Raw genomic sequence first — 15,359 nt, 5'->3', positions numbered from 1 at the left:
ATTTAACCACTGATTTCTAGTTGTGTCCTCTTTTGGAAGGCCAAACAAAGTAGTTTTCGCTTTCACAACGAAACACACAGCTTCATCACAACATGGCGGCGGCGGCAACAGCCAGAATAAAAATTACGCATTCTTTCTTTGCGTGAACATTTGGGCCGTGTTATGCAAATCTTCCCACATCTTGACGTAGACATGTGGGGGTGTCTTAGAACAAGCCATTTTAGAGGGGTGTGGTTGACTCTTAACTTTCATAAAGAATATCTTTGGATTTGAGACTTAAAGGGTTAGTTCACCCAAATATGAAAATTCTGTCATTAATTACTCACCCTTGTGTCGTTTTAAACCCGTAAAACCTTTGTTAATCTTCGGAACACAAATTAAGATTTTTTTTGATCAATTGTTGAATAAAGTATTCTCGTAGCTTTGTATTATTGCGGATGAACCACTGATGTCACATGGATTAATTCACAGATCTCCTTGCATGTTTCTGGACTTGGGAACATTTCAGTTGCATTTCTGTCTATGCAGGGTCAGACAGCTCCAGATTCCATCGAAAAATATGTTAATTTGTGTTCCTAAGATGAACGAAGGTCTAACCACTTCAAAACTACAAACATTGATGAAATTAATAAAAGAATTTTCAAATTCCAAAAAACCAACCAATTAAGTCTTTGCAACTTTACAGATCTTCTTTATGGACCAAGAGCTTGTAACACTCCAAAAAGAAAGGACAAATTTAAATCGCAACATATGACCCATTTAAAGAATGGGAAATAACAGAAACGATTGTTATATGAAAAATATAAATTATAATTGTGTCCTGTCTATTCTATTTATATCAGACGCTGTAATATCTGTCGGCCCCGGGAAAAATAACACATTTGATTATGAACGTACAGTTTACCTGTGCAGGTACAGCAAGCGCATAGAGTGCACGAGCACCTCTAACTCGTGATTTGATTGGCTGTATTGTGAGAAGGCGGGTAGCTCACGGCACGCACAGTTCTGAAAGACGATCCTGAGAAGAGAGTGAATGTTTAGGGATGGACTTTTTTATTAGTTAGCTGCGGGCGTCTGAACAAGTCCGGGCTGCAGTTCTTTTCACTGTAGCAAACAGCACAACCAAGGAGATATGACTTTATTCCTCTGCTCCTAGTCAATTAGAGGATTTTTGCAGGCTGCACCGTCTTGAGGAGGGAAAGTCCGTTAGCGGATGCACGCGCATTGCGCAGGAGCAGTTTGATAAAACTAAACTATTTTCGAGTAATTCTCCGGACAAATACAGACTAATTGAAGGGAATTTGTCAGATCATGCATGACTAAGAAAACGTCGTTGACTGCTTTACCTTGGTGACCCGTTTTGAGTGGTAAGTAGGCGTCCTTTTTTGTTGAATTGATGAGGCGCACCATTGTGAGAGTCTGGGGTCAGTGATGGAATTCTATTCAGCAATATAACGCTGTAGGGGTCGCTGATTGGGACTGATTTAGGATCAGTTGTAGAGCGCTCAGCGCACTATAGGCGCTTTATGGCAGTAATTCTCTAAAAGTTACCTTTTGACCTACATTGTCCCCCGTTCTCCAAGACCATTATTCAAAGGCTGCCCATGTAACGTTAGGCTTAGATATTTTATCTCGTGTTATGATGCAGAAGTTTATTGTTCTTTTTATTAACAGAAAACGAGTCAATAAATGTAAATAATAACCCATGTTAATGTTAAGTCCAAAACTGTTCCATAAAAAAGCAGTTGCTGAGGGAGTAAATTTGAAATAATAAATATAATGTCTGTTTACATGTTGATAGTAAACTTTTTAATTAAGCTAGATGTATATTATTTTAAATCATTTTAGGGCATGGGCCCACTAGGGGGCCTCAGTAAATTTCCAAAGGGGCCTAAAGATAATATATTTTTTTAATTATATATAAAAAAGACAAATATTAAAATAAGCTTGTTTAAAAAGTGCATTTTAAAACATCTCAAATCACACTGAGCATTTTATAATGAATATAGATTTTCTAGTTTAGTTTCTTGTTCTAGTCAAAAAAAAATTTCAAATTGTACAAATTGTGATTCATTTAAAAAAAAATCTGGAAAAGTCATGGGGCGATTAATTATTGTTTAGGACAGTGTGGGGTTCTTGGAGTCAAAAAGTTTGTGAACTAGTGATTCTATGCTCAAATCAGTGATATAATGCTACAGAGTCAGTAATTCAATGCTTTGAGATCAGTTTTAAGGTCAGTAAAACACCAGCCTGAGGTCAGTAACAGAGTTCTCTAGGGTCAGTGATAAAGTGCTCTAGGCTTGGGTAGAGAGAGGTGTCAGGACAGAGTGTTGACTCTTGAGTTTGAAGCAATAATTATTTATGGAAGTAATTCTGAGAGCTATGGAATGTCAGCTTACCTTACAGTTTAGAGAGAATGCAGCTTAAAGGTGCAAAATCATAAAGTCTGCCATGTAAATTGATGCAGGTCTGATACACATTACTGATCACTGGCATGATGCAAGCTGGTTATCCTACAAAATATCACAATTCTTATTATTGGACAGAGCAGATGTGCTTCACATACTTCAGCTCATGAGATGTGTTAAAACACATAATCACTGCATAATTACATATTTTATTTGTATAAAACTGCTTGGGGTGTCCTTGGCTCCTGTGTTACAAACTCATTATCATTTAGACAACTTCACATTACATGTGTATGTTAGTTAAAGGTGTCATATGATGTTGCTAAAAATAACATTATTTTGTGTATTTGGTGTAATGAAATGTGTTTATCCAGTTTAAGGTTCAAAAAACACCTTATTTTTTTCACATACTATACATTATTGTTTCTCCTTGATGCCTGCCTTTGTGAAATGCGTTGTTTTTTTACAAAGCTCATCAGTGGCTACCCAGTGCATTGTGATTTGCCGAATGCCTCAAGTGTGTGACGGAAATGTTACGCCCCTTGCCTTACTGTGATGTGTGTCCCGGTTAGAACACGTTTGGGACAAGACAAAAACAATAAAACCTATTACAAACCAGCCATTTGTTGCATCCAGTGGGGACATAATAACGGATTATAGTTACTTATACTGTTTTTTTTTTACACGATGCGTTGCATCGCACCGCATAAACATAAAACCATGTCTGCATTTGTGATCAGAGAAACGACAAACAACAAGCGCTACTCTACACTGCTTAAAACTCGCATTTGAATCATCAGTGGCAAATCCTTTACATATGTAAATGTACTTACAGACTAGCCGGTGTTCTGCTACCTCCTAATAAAACAGTGGGTAGTACAACTCAACAATGAAAAATTCTACCTGTAAAATTATGGTTTATTAACATCACCTACCACAACCCTAAACCTACCCTTACAGTAATGCAAATACAGTAATTATGTGTTATATTCGCGGTTAAAGCTAGAAGGGATACAGCTACAGGAAACCAACAATAAATCATTTTTTCTACCTTATTAGATTGTTTTATTCAAGTCTACACCTACCCTAAGCCTAAACCTACCTTTACAGTAATGCAAGTACATTAAATATTGTTGTTTAGCATGAGAAAAAGGATGCAATTTTGATGTGCGCATGCGCAGTGGGATAAAATTTCAGGACACTGGCATTGTAGTCTACTCTCCCAGGATCAGAAAACAGTCCTCCATAAAGTGTGCTGCATGCATCTGAATATTTGGGTTGAACTGTTCTGGAACAGTGTTGTAAATACAACTTAACCACTGATTTCTAGTTGTGTCCTCTTTTGGAAGGCAAATCAAAGTATTTTCAATTTCACAACGTAACAGTGTCTCCACAGCATGGTGCCAGGGTCAACAGTGAGAATAAACGTTACGCCTTCCTTCTTTGCGTGAACATTTGGTCGGTGTTATGCCAATCTTCCCACATCGTGACTTAGAGACGTGGGGGCGTGTTTAAACGAGGTGTTTTAGGAGGGCGTGGACGAGTCTTAACTTTTATAAAGAATATTTCTTTGGGTTTGAGACTTTAGTCTTTGCAACTTTAGGGATCTTATATATTCACTAACAGCTTGTAACACTCCAAAGAGAAAGGAAAACTTGAAATCGCATCATATGGCCCCTTTAAATCCTGCAGGTAACAAGGAACTAAAAGAGCAGAGAGAGTACATTTTAGAAATGAGATGAAAGAAATCACAACACAAATCCGGTTCATGATTCGGCCACATGTGCACATGTTGGCGTTTTATAAAATGCTCTATAGGGAAAAATAAAATGATGGCCTGATTATGTGATGAAAGTGGAAAAGCAATATTTTTACATCAGCATCATAACATTTCCAAACTGCCTGTTCAGGCAGAGGGGGCGGGGCATGACCTCAGTTGAACTTGTGTGATTTGTCACTTTGGATATCTCACACTCAGTGGGCAGGGCTGGAGTGTCTAGGTTACCGTGGACACCTGCTGAGCATGCAAACATGGTCGAGGGGTTGCACCCATTGAGTGACTATAGTGACAGACTGTGAATGTTAGTGTCTGGACTTTTTTCCTGTATAAGAGAGTATAGTATGCATGTCATTATTAAGAACAGCTGGAATGCTCTGTAGACTTTCGCTCAAGATTTTCTTCTTCTTACTGAGCCAAGACTTTCAAGACTTTCTTGAATCATTTCAAGAACAATTAAAAAAAAAATCAGCAAGTTAAAGTGTCCCTGTGTTTGCTGATAACTTGCTCAGCTCTTTTGATGTCAATATACTGCTTCACTATACAGTAGAAAACATTTGGTTGCACAAGATTTTCCACATATGTGTGAACAACATTTGGGGCACATAACAAATAACATCTGCGTGTCAGTCTCCATAGCTTCTTTGTTTCCTGAGTAGACTGTAACAATATAGTGAAGCATGTGTATGGAAATGCCTTGTGTGTATCTGGATACTCATATTTATAGAAGGCATGTGTTTCAGAACTACACAATTTTCTACACTGATTCTAGGGGAACATCGGAATAGATTTAAAAATGAAATGTGTTTATTGAAATGGAGATTTTTACTGGTAGCTAAAAAAACACAAATTCATGAAAGTAATTAATAAATGACAGTGCATGCACTTCCCCATGCATTACTATTTTGTAAAAAAAAATTGGCTAATGGTTTATTTGTTTATTTATTTTTCACTCAGACTCAATTACGCACTCTCTCAATTAATCCAGTAAATATTTAGTCTGTATTTTGGTTTGCTTGTTTTCTTTCTTTCTTTTGAACCCCCCCCCCCCCCCCCAACAAGAAGATATGTTTGTTTTTATTTTCTTGTCCTCATTCTTTCTATATTTTTTCTGTTCTGTTGTGTGGGAGAGAGACTGTAATGAAATAGTTGGCAGTGTGACCAGCAGACAGCCACTTTCCTTTTGTGTTCTGAAGGAGTGACCTCTCATAATTTAATATTTTGAGGATGAACTCTAGTCTTCAAGTCAGGGCAAGGAATGTTTTTTAATCTAATTCCTGTTCCTTTTGGGACATCTTCTCATGGCCATGAATTTTTCCTTTTTCTAAAACTGTTTGAAACATGAAGGTTTTGGCTCACACATGAAGCATCAATTTAGAGGTAGAAATTAGAATAACACACACAACAAGTCTCGTTAAAATGAAACAAAATTGGCCAACATGACAATATCAAAAATGGGTGTCATGTATAAAACATTATTATTCTGAATCTGTATTTTAGAATGATTAAACGTTTGAGTAAACTTGTGTGGATGGTGGTGTCAAAATAGCAAGTGCTGTTCAGACATAGAAATTCAGCTTTATAACATTAAATCTAGCTCACATGCATGTAAAAGGGGTAGCTCAACTAAAAAAAGAACATTAAATCATAGACTAACTAGTTGTCAGCAACATTGAGGAATCCATGTTCAAGCCGACTACACCAGTAATGCCACTGCTTGGGCATTAGGTGGTGTTACGAGGTAAATTTCTGCATAAGAAAGAAATTAATATGCTTATAATGACATAAGTGTGTGAGTAAATAATGACAGTCTTTTCATTTTTAGGTTATATCCCTTAAGGATATGTTTTTACTCGTTATACTATAAGTTTCCCATTTTCAGTAAGTAGGCTTCAGGAAGCTTGACGTTTTGTAAATAACCATTTGACTGCAACCTCTTCAAAAGAATAGAGAATAAAGGCTTTTTTTTGTACTACAGATGATTATACACGGTTGGATATCGTAAAAAAAACATCAGTCAGAAACTTATTAGTCTAATTTGATTGACAGGATGAGTTGACAGTGACAATTGACATTTTAGTTGACATATTTGGTGTTTGTGGTGTAGTAGTCTGTAAGCAGTTGATGCTGTTCTTTCTTCTCCTAGCATACACTTTATAGAGCTCAATTCCTCAGTCTTTTATGTTTAGCAACACTGTAAATAGCCTTTTTTATTAAGTCAGGACTGAACTGGGTTCACATACAAAAAAATCAAACATATGCTATTGCACATAATAATAAAAGTACTGCATTGAATTATGGCTCCATTGCAATGCTTTCTTGACCCCAGGTGTGCAATGACGCTAGGCCTGGGCCGGTATGAGATTTTGACGGTATGATAACCTTAAGGAAAAATATCACGTTTTTTACGGTATCACTGTATTGTTGTTACAGCTATGAAATGTGTTATTTTTAAATGACTGGGTAATTTTTTTTTTTCTGCTGGACACAATATATTTTGTTTTTGGGCAATATACAGAATATTAGAAACAGTAGAATTTGTTTATTTTTTCTTTTATTTGTTTCCTAAAAAGAAAAAAAATAAAGACTGACATCTTTATTTAACCTAAATCTGTAATTAGTTATTTAATTTTAGTTATATAATTCATATGCATATAATTTATATAATTTCATATTATTAATTTATATAATTTCATATATAATCATACACATAATTTGATTTAATAATAACCAAATTTGAAGCAAAAACAGAATGTTCTGACAAGCTTTGTGAAATTATACTACAAGTCTGAATGAAACAAACTGCAGAAGCTCTGAGTGAGATGCAGATTCACTCTCTTTGTGCGTCCATCTTCAGCATATCTGGCCTGTGTTAACGGGCGTTAAAAGACTTGATATTTTTACATAAATGACATTTTGGAAAATGATTGCATTGCAACGCAGCTTGTGCAAGTCCAGAACAGAGAGTTGCAATACGGCAAAAAACGTCCAGTTGCCGATCCCGTAAAGGCCAAAGTATATATTGGCCGTCCGCGCACTGTCTGCATTACGTTATTTTCGTCATCAAGAGGACGCGGCTCTGCGCGAGGCTGAAAGGAACGCTGAATATGAAGTGTACCCGGGCCTTAAGTTCGGCCATCCGACACACACATGACTGATCGCTCACTCGCACCAACAGGAGGAGGAGGGGTCAGTGTTACTCTCTACACTGCACTCAGCCTGAGGGATCCCTACTCTTTCAGTCACTGAGGAACGGTATAATGGAAAATATTAGTGGTTTTGAAACCGTGAAATTTTCAAATCGCGGTATACCTTGAAACCAGTAATTGGCCCATGCCTAAATGACACTGCCTCAAAAAATTCCACAGGTATAAAATTCTGCTCAACCACAGGTATAACAGCAGGAGCGATGGAATGCACAATGCATAGGTGGAGGAAGGGAGAGGCTGATGTAGACAATCTGGCAGTTCAAACTCAAATGTGGTTCAGTCAGGATAATTATAAATGCTATAATTACCCTTCCATGAAACACATAATGATGACGGTGTGCTTATAATTAATGCAAACAGCACTGAGAGAAACAGAGACAGAAAGGGAGAGAGTTTAATCGAGAAAAATATATTTTTATTTGGACTCGTGTAGAAAAGCAACTAAATGGCCTCATGGGTTATATTAATATTCACAGTAATCAATAATGTGACCCTATTATATATATATATATTGTGTAGTATACCATATTCTGTCTGTATGCTTCTGCCTATGTTTTTATTGCCATAAAGGATTAAGCAAACTGTTGTTAACATCATATAATTTAATTAATGGCACAAAAAAAAAAAGGATCATGTCCTTGGAAGTTCACTCAGCTGAAAATAAAACACACAAAAAGTCCCACATGTGCATATGTGGGGGGTTTGATTGTTTAGATGAGTGTTTAGTCTGTTTGTCTGTGTATTCGTGTGTGTTCCGGGTAGACGTGTCTTTTAGGATGCTTTAAGGTTTTGTGGAGTCTGGGAATTTTGAAAGTGGTTTAAAAAAATTAATGTAGTGGCATTTTGAGAAGTTTAATTGCCAACTAAAAGGCTTCACCACAATGAAGAAAATACAGGTAAAGTTCTGGTTAATCCTAGACAGTAGGAGACACCGGAAAAATAAACCAATAAATACTTAGTTATGCTTTTCTGACTCAGGTCTTTGAAGGTTTAATGATGTCCATCTGTGTGTTTTATGTGCATCTCTGTTTGTCTGTGAGTTTTTAACCTTGTTTTTAATCAGGCCATTTTCCAGAGCATTCATTGTTGTGTGCAAACCAGCCTGGCTCCAAATGTGGACCACAATTTCCTCTCTTTATAAAATCAAAAACATATATTTAAAAAATGTCATCCTTAAAAGCACAAATAATGACACTCAGCGTATGCAACAAACATTAATGTTCGGACTACTTCCGTTGAAAAAGAACAGTATGATCCCACGTTTTCCCTCATGAAAAATTATTTCAGCACCAGTGCAAACAGGAGCGTGTGTATAAGCATGCATGTGCTTTATATCTGGTATGGCTCTGAATCATACAATAGCATATTATTTTGAGCGATAACAGTCTGTAACCTCTGTAATCATAATAGCAATATAATAGGAATGTTCTTCTCAACAAACTAAAAAAATGCATTCTTCACTGTGGTATTAAAAATTGCCTATTATGCTGCTTTTCAAACCTGCACAAGCTCATCTTCTTCTGAGTCTCCGCTCTTTATTTTATGTGGTGGTAATGGTGCAAGCCCCACCTTGCTTGTCTTAGATTCTTGTCTTTGAGCTTCTGCCAGATGTTCATGGTATCTGGGAACTCAGTTCACCTGGAGGAGGAGGAACATTATGTAACTGCTAAATAAGCTGAAAACAGTGCTAAACAGAATAACTGATTTTTGGTTTAGATGACCATTTTTACACACATTTTTCTGTTGTTGTGTGTCATTATGTGTAGGATTTGAAAATGGGGTGTTTGCTGCAGTGGACTCTGCTGTTTGCTGTGTTGCTGTTTCTCCCATCACAGTCTACAGCTCAAGGTAAAGATTTATGTAATATTTCAGGAAGTGGCATTCAAATGAACATGTTTAGCAGAGTTATATTAACTTTATCTGCAGCATGTGCAGTTCTCATTTAGCATATTTAATATTGCAATATCGGTTCACTGAATATTCCCTCTTTGATGAAATTGAAGACATCTGTAAACTAGTTTGAGTCATGTAAGAAAGTCACAATATCATAGTTAATTTTTTATATTATAAGTTAATCCTCAACATCATAAATATTATTTTATTATGTTTTAGCATTTATTTTATTTTAGAATTATTTATTATTTTATCAATATTATTAAATATGACATTTTAAACTGATATACCAATTATGAATTTTCATGTTATGGTCAAAAAACAAAAAAAAAATTATAAAAAATGTACAGTATACTACACAGTACGGTATTATAAATGTACAGTATACTATTTAAAAAATAATAAATAAGACACTCTAAGAATGAAAATCTCTTGTCAGTATTAGGGCTGGGCGATAAAAATATAAAGATAATTATCACAACTTATTTTGCCCTCAATAAACTATAAAACATTTTCAATAAATGTTCGCTATAATGTTTATGCACCAGCAGAATAACACAGTGTTAGTTTGTTACAATTTTTAAAGATGTTACTGTTTTTGTTAATGAAAAAATCTCCATTGTACCTAAAGTCAGAATGAAAATCAAAGTACTGTAGCATACAAAATAACAATTATTAGTTACTTTTTTCAAATAATACTTTTCACTTATTTTAATTCATTATTATAACTATTATAATTATATTTTATGCATTTTTATCCACTAACACAGACCTAGATTGGCATGCAATATGTGATATGTAATATCAATCAATACAGATAAATCCAGTACAGATATAAAAAAAAAAAGCATGCAGTTCTCATTCTGGCTATTTCCCATCATGCCCTATCAAAATGCAGTGATCAAATCAAACACAGCAGGTTAATTAGTTTGATACCTTAAGGGCATTAATTCATGTAGCCGGTGAGTCACACACAGTCATAGATCTGATGACTGAACTGTGTGAAGTAGAGATGGCACACCAGCTGCTGAATAAATGGGCCCAGATGTTTTGTTTGCTTGAAGTGGCTTTGCAGTCTGGGTGGTGATGATCTTTTCCTGTGTGTCTTCTCATCCTGATCCTTTACTAATCCTTCACTGAATACATTCATTGAATAGGCCACAGATGTGAATGTTTATGGAAAAACTGAAGTTTAAGTTCACAGTTGTATTTGTCACATACACAATGGTACACAGTAAAATGTTTTGTCTAGACTTTATGGCTGTGCATTTTAGATACAAAGAAGAAAATGTTAATGTGCAAAATAAAAAGAGTTAAGGTTTAAGCAAAGAAGAATATGGATTTAGAAGAAAATAAACAATATTGGTACTGTTTTTATATTTATTTATTACTGTTAGTGACTGTGCTTGACCCATTTTTGTTAACTCTAGTCTAATTTTGGCTGCACTGATGAAAGCATTTTGTATTTGTAATAATGAAAACCCATATATCCAGACTTAAAAGACTTCTACTCTAAATATTTGTAAATATATCCTTTTTACAGTGGAAAGGTCACAGTTGTGCATATTTATGTCTTTTTGTCAGTATTAACTATTTTATTTTTTCTTTTGACAGGCCAGTGCAGTAATGTTGTTAAAGCTGACATTGTGTTCCTGGTGGATGGATCATCCAGTATTGGCCGGGCCAATTTTGTATTGGTCAAGAATTTCATGGCAGGGATTGTCAAACCCTTTGCCAGAGCGGTAGGACCCAGTGGCATCCGTTTTGGAACCGTACAGTACAGCGATACTGCCAGGTCTGTGAAACTCTATGTGCTTGTATACTTGATGTGCTGTGTACTTAAGTCATGTTTACCAGAAAAATAATAAAAAATGAATTATTTATATTTGTATTGTATTTTATTTTTATTGATTTATTTTTTATTGATTTTATTTATTTATTTGAAATTTATTGCTGAAGTGTAATCTTGACAACCAGTTTAGAAGATAGTCTTTCCCCATTCTTGGCATTGCCAAGAGAACTGCAGAGTGAATTTTTACATTTTATTTAAATTTTCACCTCATATTGTATGCAAGTAATACATACGGTGTGTTATAATAATACAAATGCACTTATTTTTTTGAGTTGAACATACAAAATAAGCTAAGGTCATATTAATTTAATTTGCCAAAGTTGTCTAAGTTCATTGCCTACATTCCAAATGTGAATTGAGTCTGATGCATCTTGCTCATCATAGCGATGTGTAAACTCTATTAAAAAGCTGTTAAACTATTAAAAATCAGTAGATGAGTATGTAGTGTTGTTGATATTGTTGTGTTGTAGTTTGAAGTAAAGTTGTGATGTTTCCCTTTTGTGAATCTTGTGTTATCTATTTTTGCAACAGCTTTGCAGAAGAGGAGTTTGCAGTTAGCTGCACCAAGTTTTTTGTGTTTGATGAGGGGGCTGCATATATTTTATTTGTTATGTACAGTAAAACTTTATGGATGTGTGTGTTGGGACATTTGTTGATTATAGATCATAGTGTATTTTATGATACTCAGGGTGGAGTTTACATTTACTACATACCTGAATGGAACTGAGCTTCTAACTGCCATAGAGAATATCAACTATAAAGGTGGAAACACGCGGACTGGGGCTGGCCTCAAATACATCGCAGACAACTTCTTCAGCCCTGCCTCTATCAGAGATGTACCCAAGGTGAGCTGGATATTACAACACATTGTTTGTCTTGAATTATGCAACACAAGCACTTACTAAGCATTTGCACACTATGTATGCTATTGTTCAAAGCGTTTTGAATTGATCATTAAATTAAATTGATCAAACATGACAGTAAAAACAGTTTTATCAAATATTTAAATTTTCAAAAACAAAATGCTGTTCTTTTGATTTTTCTATTCATCAAAGAATCCTGAAAACAGTTTACACAGAAATATTAGGCAACAGAACTGTTTTCAAAACTGATAACAAGAAGAGATGTTTTTTGAATACCAAATTAGCATATTAGAATGAGTTCTAAAAGATCATGTGACATTGAAGACTGGAGTAATGACTTCTGAAAAGTCACCACAGGAATAAATTACATTTTAAAATATATTAAAATAGAAAACAGTTATTTTGAATTTTAATAATATTTTTCAATATTGCTGTTTTTACTTTATTTTTAATCAAATAAATGCAGCCTGGGTGAATATAAGAGACTACATTCAGAAACATAAAAAAAAAATCCTACTTACCCCAAACTGTTCATTCATTTGGTGTATAATAAATACTTAAAGGCACAATATGTAATTTTTCGCCGCTAGAGGGCACGTATTTTCGAGCATGACACGGCTCAAAAGCAGCTGAGTTTTTATTATGCCACAGTCGATCGCTTCTGCTCCTTCCGAAAAAGGCAGCGACTCTGTGTAGGCGTCACCAGTATATTAAAACATACAACATATTAAAGCGTCTTTGGTGTTTCCATATCCATGGAAATCGAGGGGTTATGACATCATTGGCAGGCGACACAATGACACTATGGAAACGGTCCATGTCACTAGTTAAAATTGCTTATTTCTCTGGATTTAAACATTCTTCGTAACATTTGGGATAATGTAAGTACACAAGTCAGCAAAATATATAACACTGTTCTAGTTAATAAAACAATCTTACATATTGTGCCTTTAAGTATAGCATACTTAGATTTATTTTATTGACTCGTCAGACTGTCTTTCATTGTTTCAGATCACTATTCTCATTACTGATGGTAAATCTCAGGACAGTGTGCAGGAGCCTTCTCAAAAACTACGTAGCCTCGGAGTCAAAGTATTTGCAGTGGGTAAGAAATGTGTTATGTAGGGTATGTGAATTCCGCATGTACAGATTTAAAATTAAATTAAAAAATGTTATGGTTGCTTTTTTCTCTCTTGGCATTGCTCAGGCATTAAGAGTGCAGATGCTACTGAGCTGAATCTCATTGCCTCTCCTCCTCAAAATGAATTCACCTCTCAGATTGCGAACTTCAAAGCTCTCATCTCTTTGCTGCCCCTGGTGTCTCGACGTGTGTGTACAACAAGTGGAGGCTCCTACTCAAGTGATGGTAAGCCTGACGTACAGTAGACACACAATGCAATTAAATTCAAGAATGTAATTATATTTGAAGTTTTGTTAAATTGTATTTTTCACTTAGAACATTTATATTAAAATGCTTTAATTGATCCTGCTAAATTCAAATCATTGATTTGTGTTACAGTTTCTCCATCAGAGGCCTATAGGGGTCCATCAGACTTGCAGTTTTCAGGTGAAACCACCAATTCACTGAGATTTCGATGGACATCTGCAGGAGGGCCTTTAAGTGGCTATGTGGTTCAGTACAGGCCCCTATCTGGCCTGGGTCAGCCAATCACAGCAGAGCTCCGACAGGTGAGAAGAATGTTCATCATAAATGACTGTTGCTTTTTTGCAGACTAAATGGGGAATGGGATAAATGGGATAAACGGGTAAATGGGATAAAAATAATTTAAGTGATAAAACCTGAGGAAGACTCAAAAACATTGTCTTCTGTTCTTAATCTAGCCGTTTAATAAACCCGGCATTGTATACTATGAATTTTGTTGGCTCTGTGACAAATTGCTTATGTTTTTTATTAGTAAGTCGCTTTGGATAAAACACAGATGCAAACTCCTCACCCTTCGGTGAGAACTCACCTTTTTGAGATCAAAATAGTTCACTTATGAGATTCGTGTAGAATCGATGAGAAAGTGTTTTTTTTTTACCTACAATTGTCCTCCACCCTGCTGGTAATAAAGGCATGAACAAGTTTCTCTAAGTCTTGACTGTAAACAAAAAAAAAAAAAATTAAATCGCGTTATATGAACCATTTAAAAGTTTTTGTTTTCCACCAGGATTTTTGGCACATTTTTTCATGTTATGTCCATGAATGAAAAGTGAATCTTTAAGGTGAATTTTTACTTAACAACTGTAGAGTTAAAAAATAATAAAAGCTTTAAAATATTGTGTAAGTGTTTACATTTTTTATTTTTTGGGTTGTGTGTCTTTCCCACCTTTTACACCCATGATGAGTTTGCATCCCTGACAAAAGCATCTGCTAAATTAGTTAAATGTAAATGTAAACTTTTGCTTCAGTTAGTTACAAATATTGGTAGAATTTGAGACAGATGAGAGTGATTATGTTAACTGAATTATCTGAAGAAGGAGGCTATTGCTTCTCAAGTGTTCTATTAATTTATTAATTATTTTGTATGTGATTTTTGTATATTTTAAGGGTTACGGAAAAGTTTTTTTTTTTGTTAATTTAGTATTACTTATTTACTATCATAGTATTTATTCATGTGTTTTTGCTAATTATGTGCTGTCTTTTTAATTGTTGTTTTTTTATATTTTATATAGCTTTAATATTTTATATCCAGTTGATATAAAGCTAGTTATTTTAATGTCAGCTCATTTTAGTTAGTTGCCAAGGCAACATTTTTATTCTTAAGTTTTTCCATTTAGTATTTATATTTTACTTCATTTCAACTTTATTTCAGTTACTCATAGTTATTTTCATAGTTTTAGTTTTAGTTCACAACAACAACAGCATTTGTCTCCACTGAACTTTATGTTTTTAACTGCAGGAAACAATACCAAGCAACCAGCAGAGCTACACAGCACGAGAGCTGCGTTCGGGCACAGACTACCTGATCACTGTTATTGCTCAGTACCCAAACAGCTTGGGAGAGTCAGTGTCTGGCAAGGCCCGAACAAGTGAGAACTGCACACAACAGAAATATGTGTCATCTAATTCAGCATCACTTAAAGAATCTCTGTCTTACCCCAAACTACCCTCTAGAGATTCTCCAAGGTGTGACTACACTGCGACTGATTCAGGCAGGGTTTTTTACTCTGGCTTTGGCCTGGGACACTCCAGCTGACCAAGTACAGGGTTACAGAATCACCTATGGACCTACAGGTGAGATAGACAAAGTTCCATATGGATACTTATCCATAATTCTATTGCATTTTTCAGTAATGTTTTTACTCTTTGAATAGTGAATACCATAATTGTATACAGTGAAAGAGATTCTGGAG

The 15,359-nt window shown here is 35.2% G+C and overlaps 1 protein-coding gene across 1 annotated transcript in view; it reads left to right on the top strand.

Annotated features, from left to right (window-relative positions):
* The first annotated feature begins 1,009 nt into the window (after positions 1 to 1,009).
* LOC109091047 (collagen alpha-1(VII) chain-like) overlaps positions 1,010 to 15,359 on the top strand; it is a 40,027-nt gene continuing 25,677 nt past the window's right edge. Inside the window, exons 1-9 of the mRNA XM_042759203.1 lie at positions 1,010 to 1,367; positions 9,161 to 9,242; positions 10,902 to 11,082; positions 11,828 to 11,984; positions 13,014 to 13,107; positions 13,210 to 13,368; positions 13,534 to 13,691; positions 14,906 to 15,035; positions 15,121 to 15,240. Of these exons, the coding sequence (XP_042615137.1) occupies positions 9,170 to 9,242; positions 10,902 to 11,082; positions 11,828 to 11,984; positions 13,014 to 13,107; positions 13,210 to 13,368; positions 13,534 to 13,691; positions 14,906 to 15,035; positions 15,121 to 15,240 (1,072 nt within the window). The 5' untranslated portion in view covers positions 1,010 to 1,367; positions 9,161 to 9,169. The remainder of the gene's footprint in view (positions 1,368 to 9,160; positions 9,243 to 10,901; positions 11,083 to 11,827; positions 11,985 to 13,013; positions 13,108 to 13,209; positions 13,369 to 13,533; positions 13,692 to 14,905; positions 15,036 to 15,120; positions 15,241 to 15,359) is intronic.

Source organism: Cyprinus carpio, chromosome A6 (assembly GCF_018340385.1).
Source record: "Cyprinus carpio isolate SPL01 chromosome A6, ASM1834038v1, whole genome shotgun sequence".
Lineage (NCBI taxonomy): Eukaryota > Metazoa > Chordata > Actinopteri > Cypriniformes > Cyprinidae > Cyprinus > Cyprinus carpio.
Note: the sequence above shows the minus strand (reverse complement) of the source record. Positions and strands in the feature narration are given on the sequence as shown.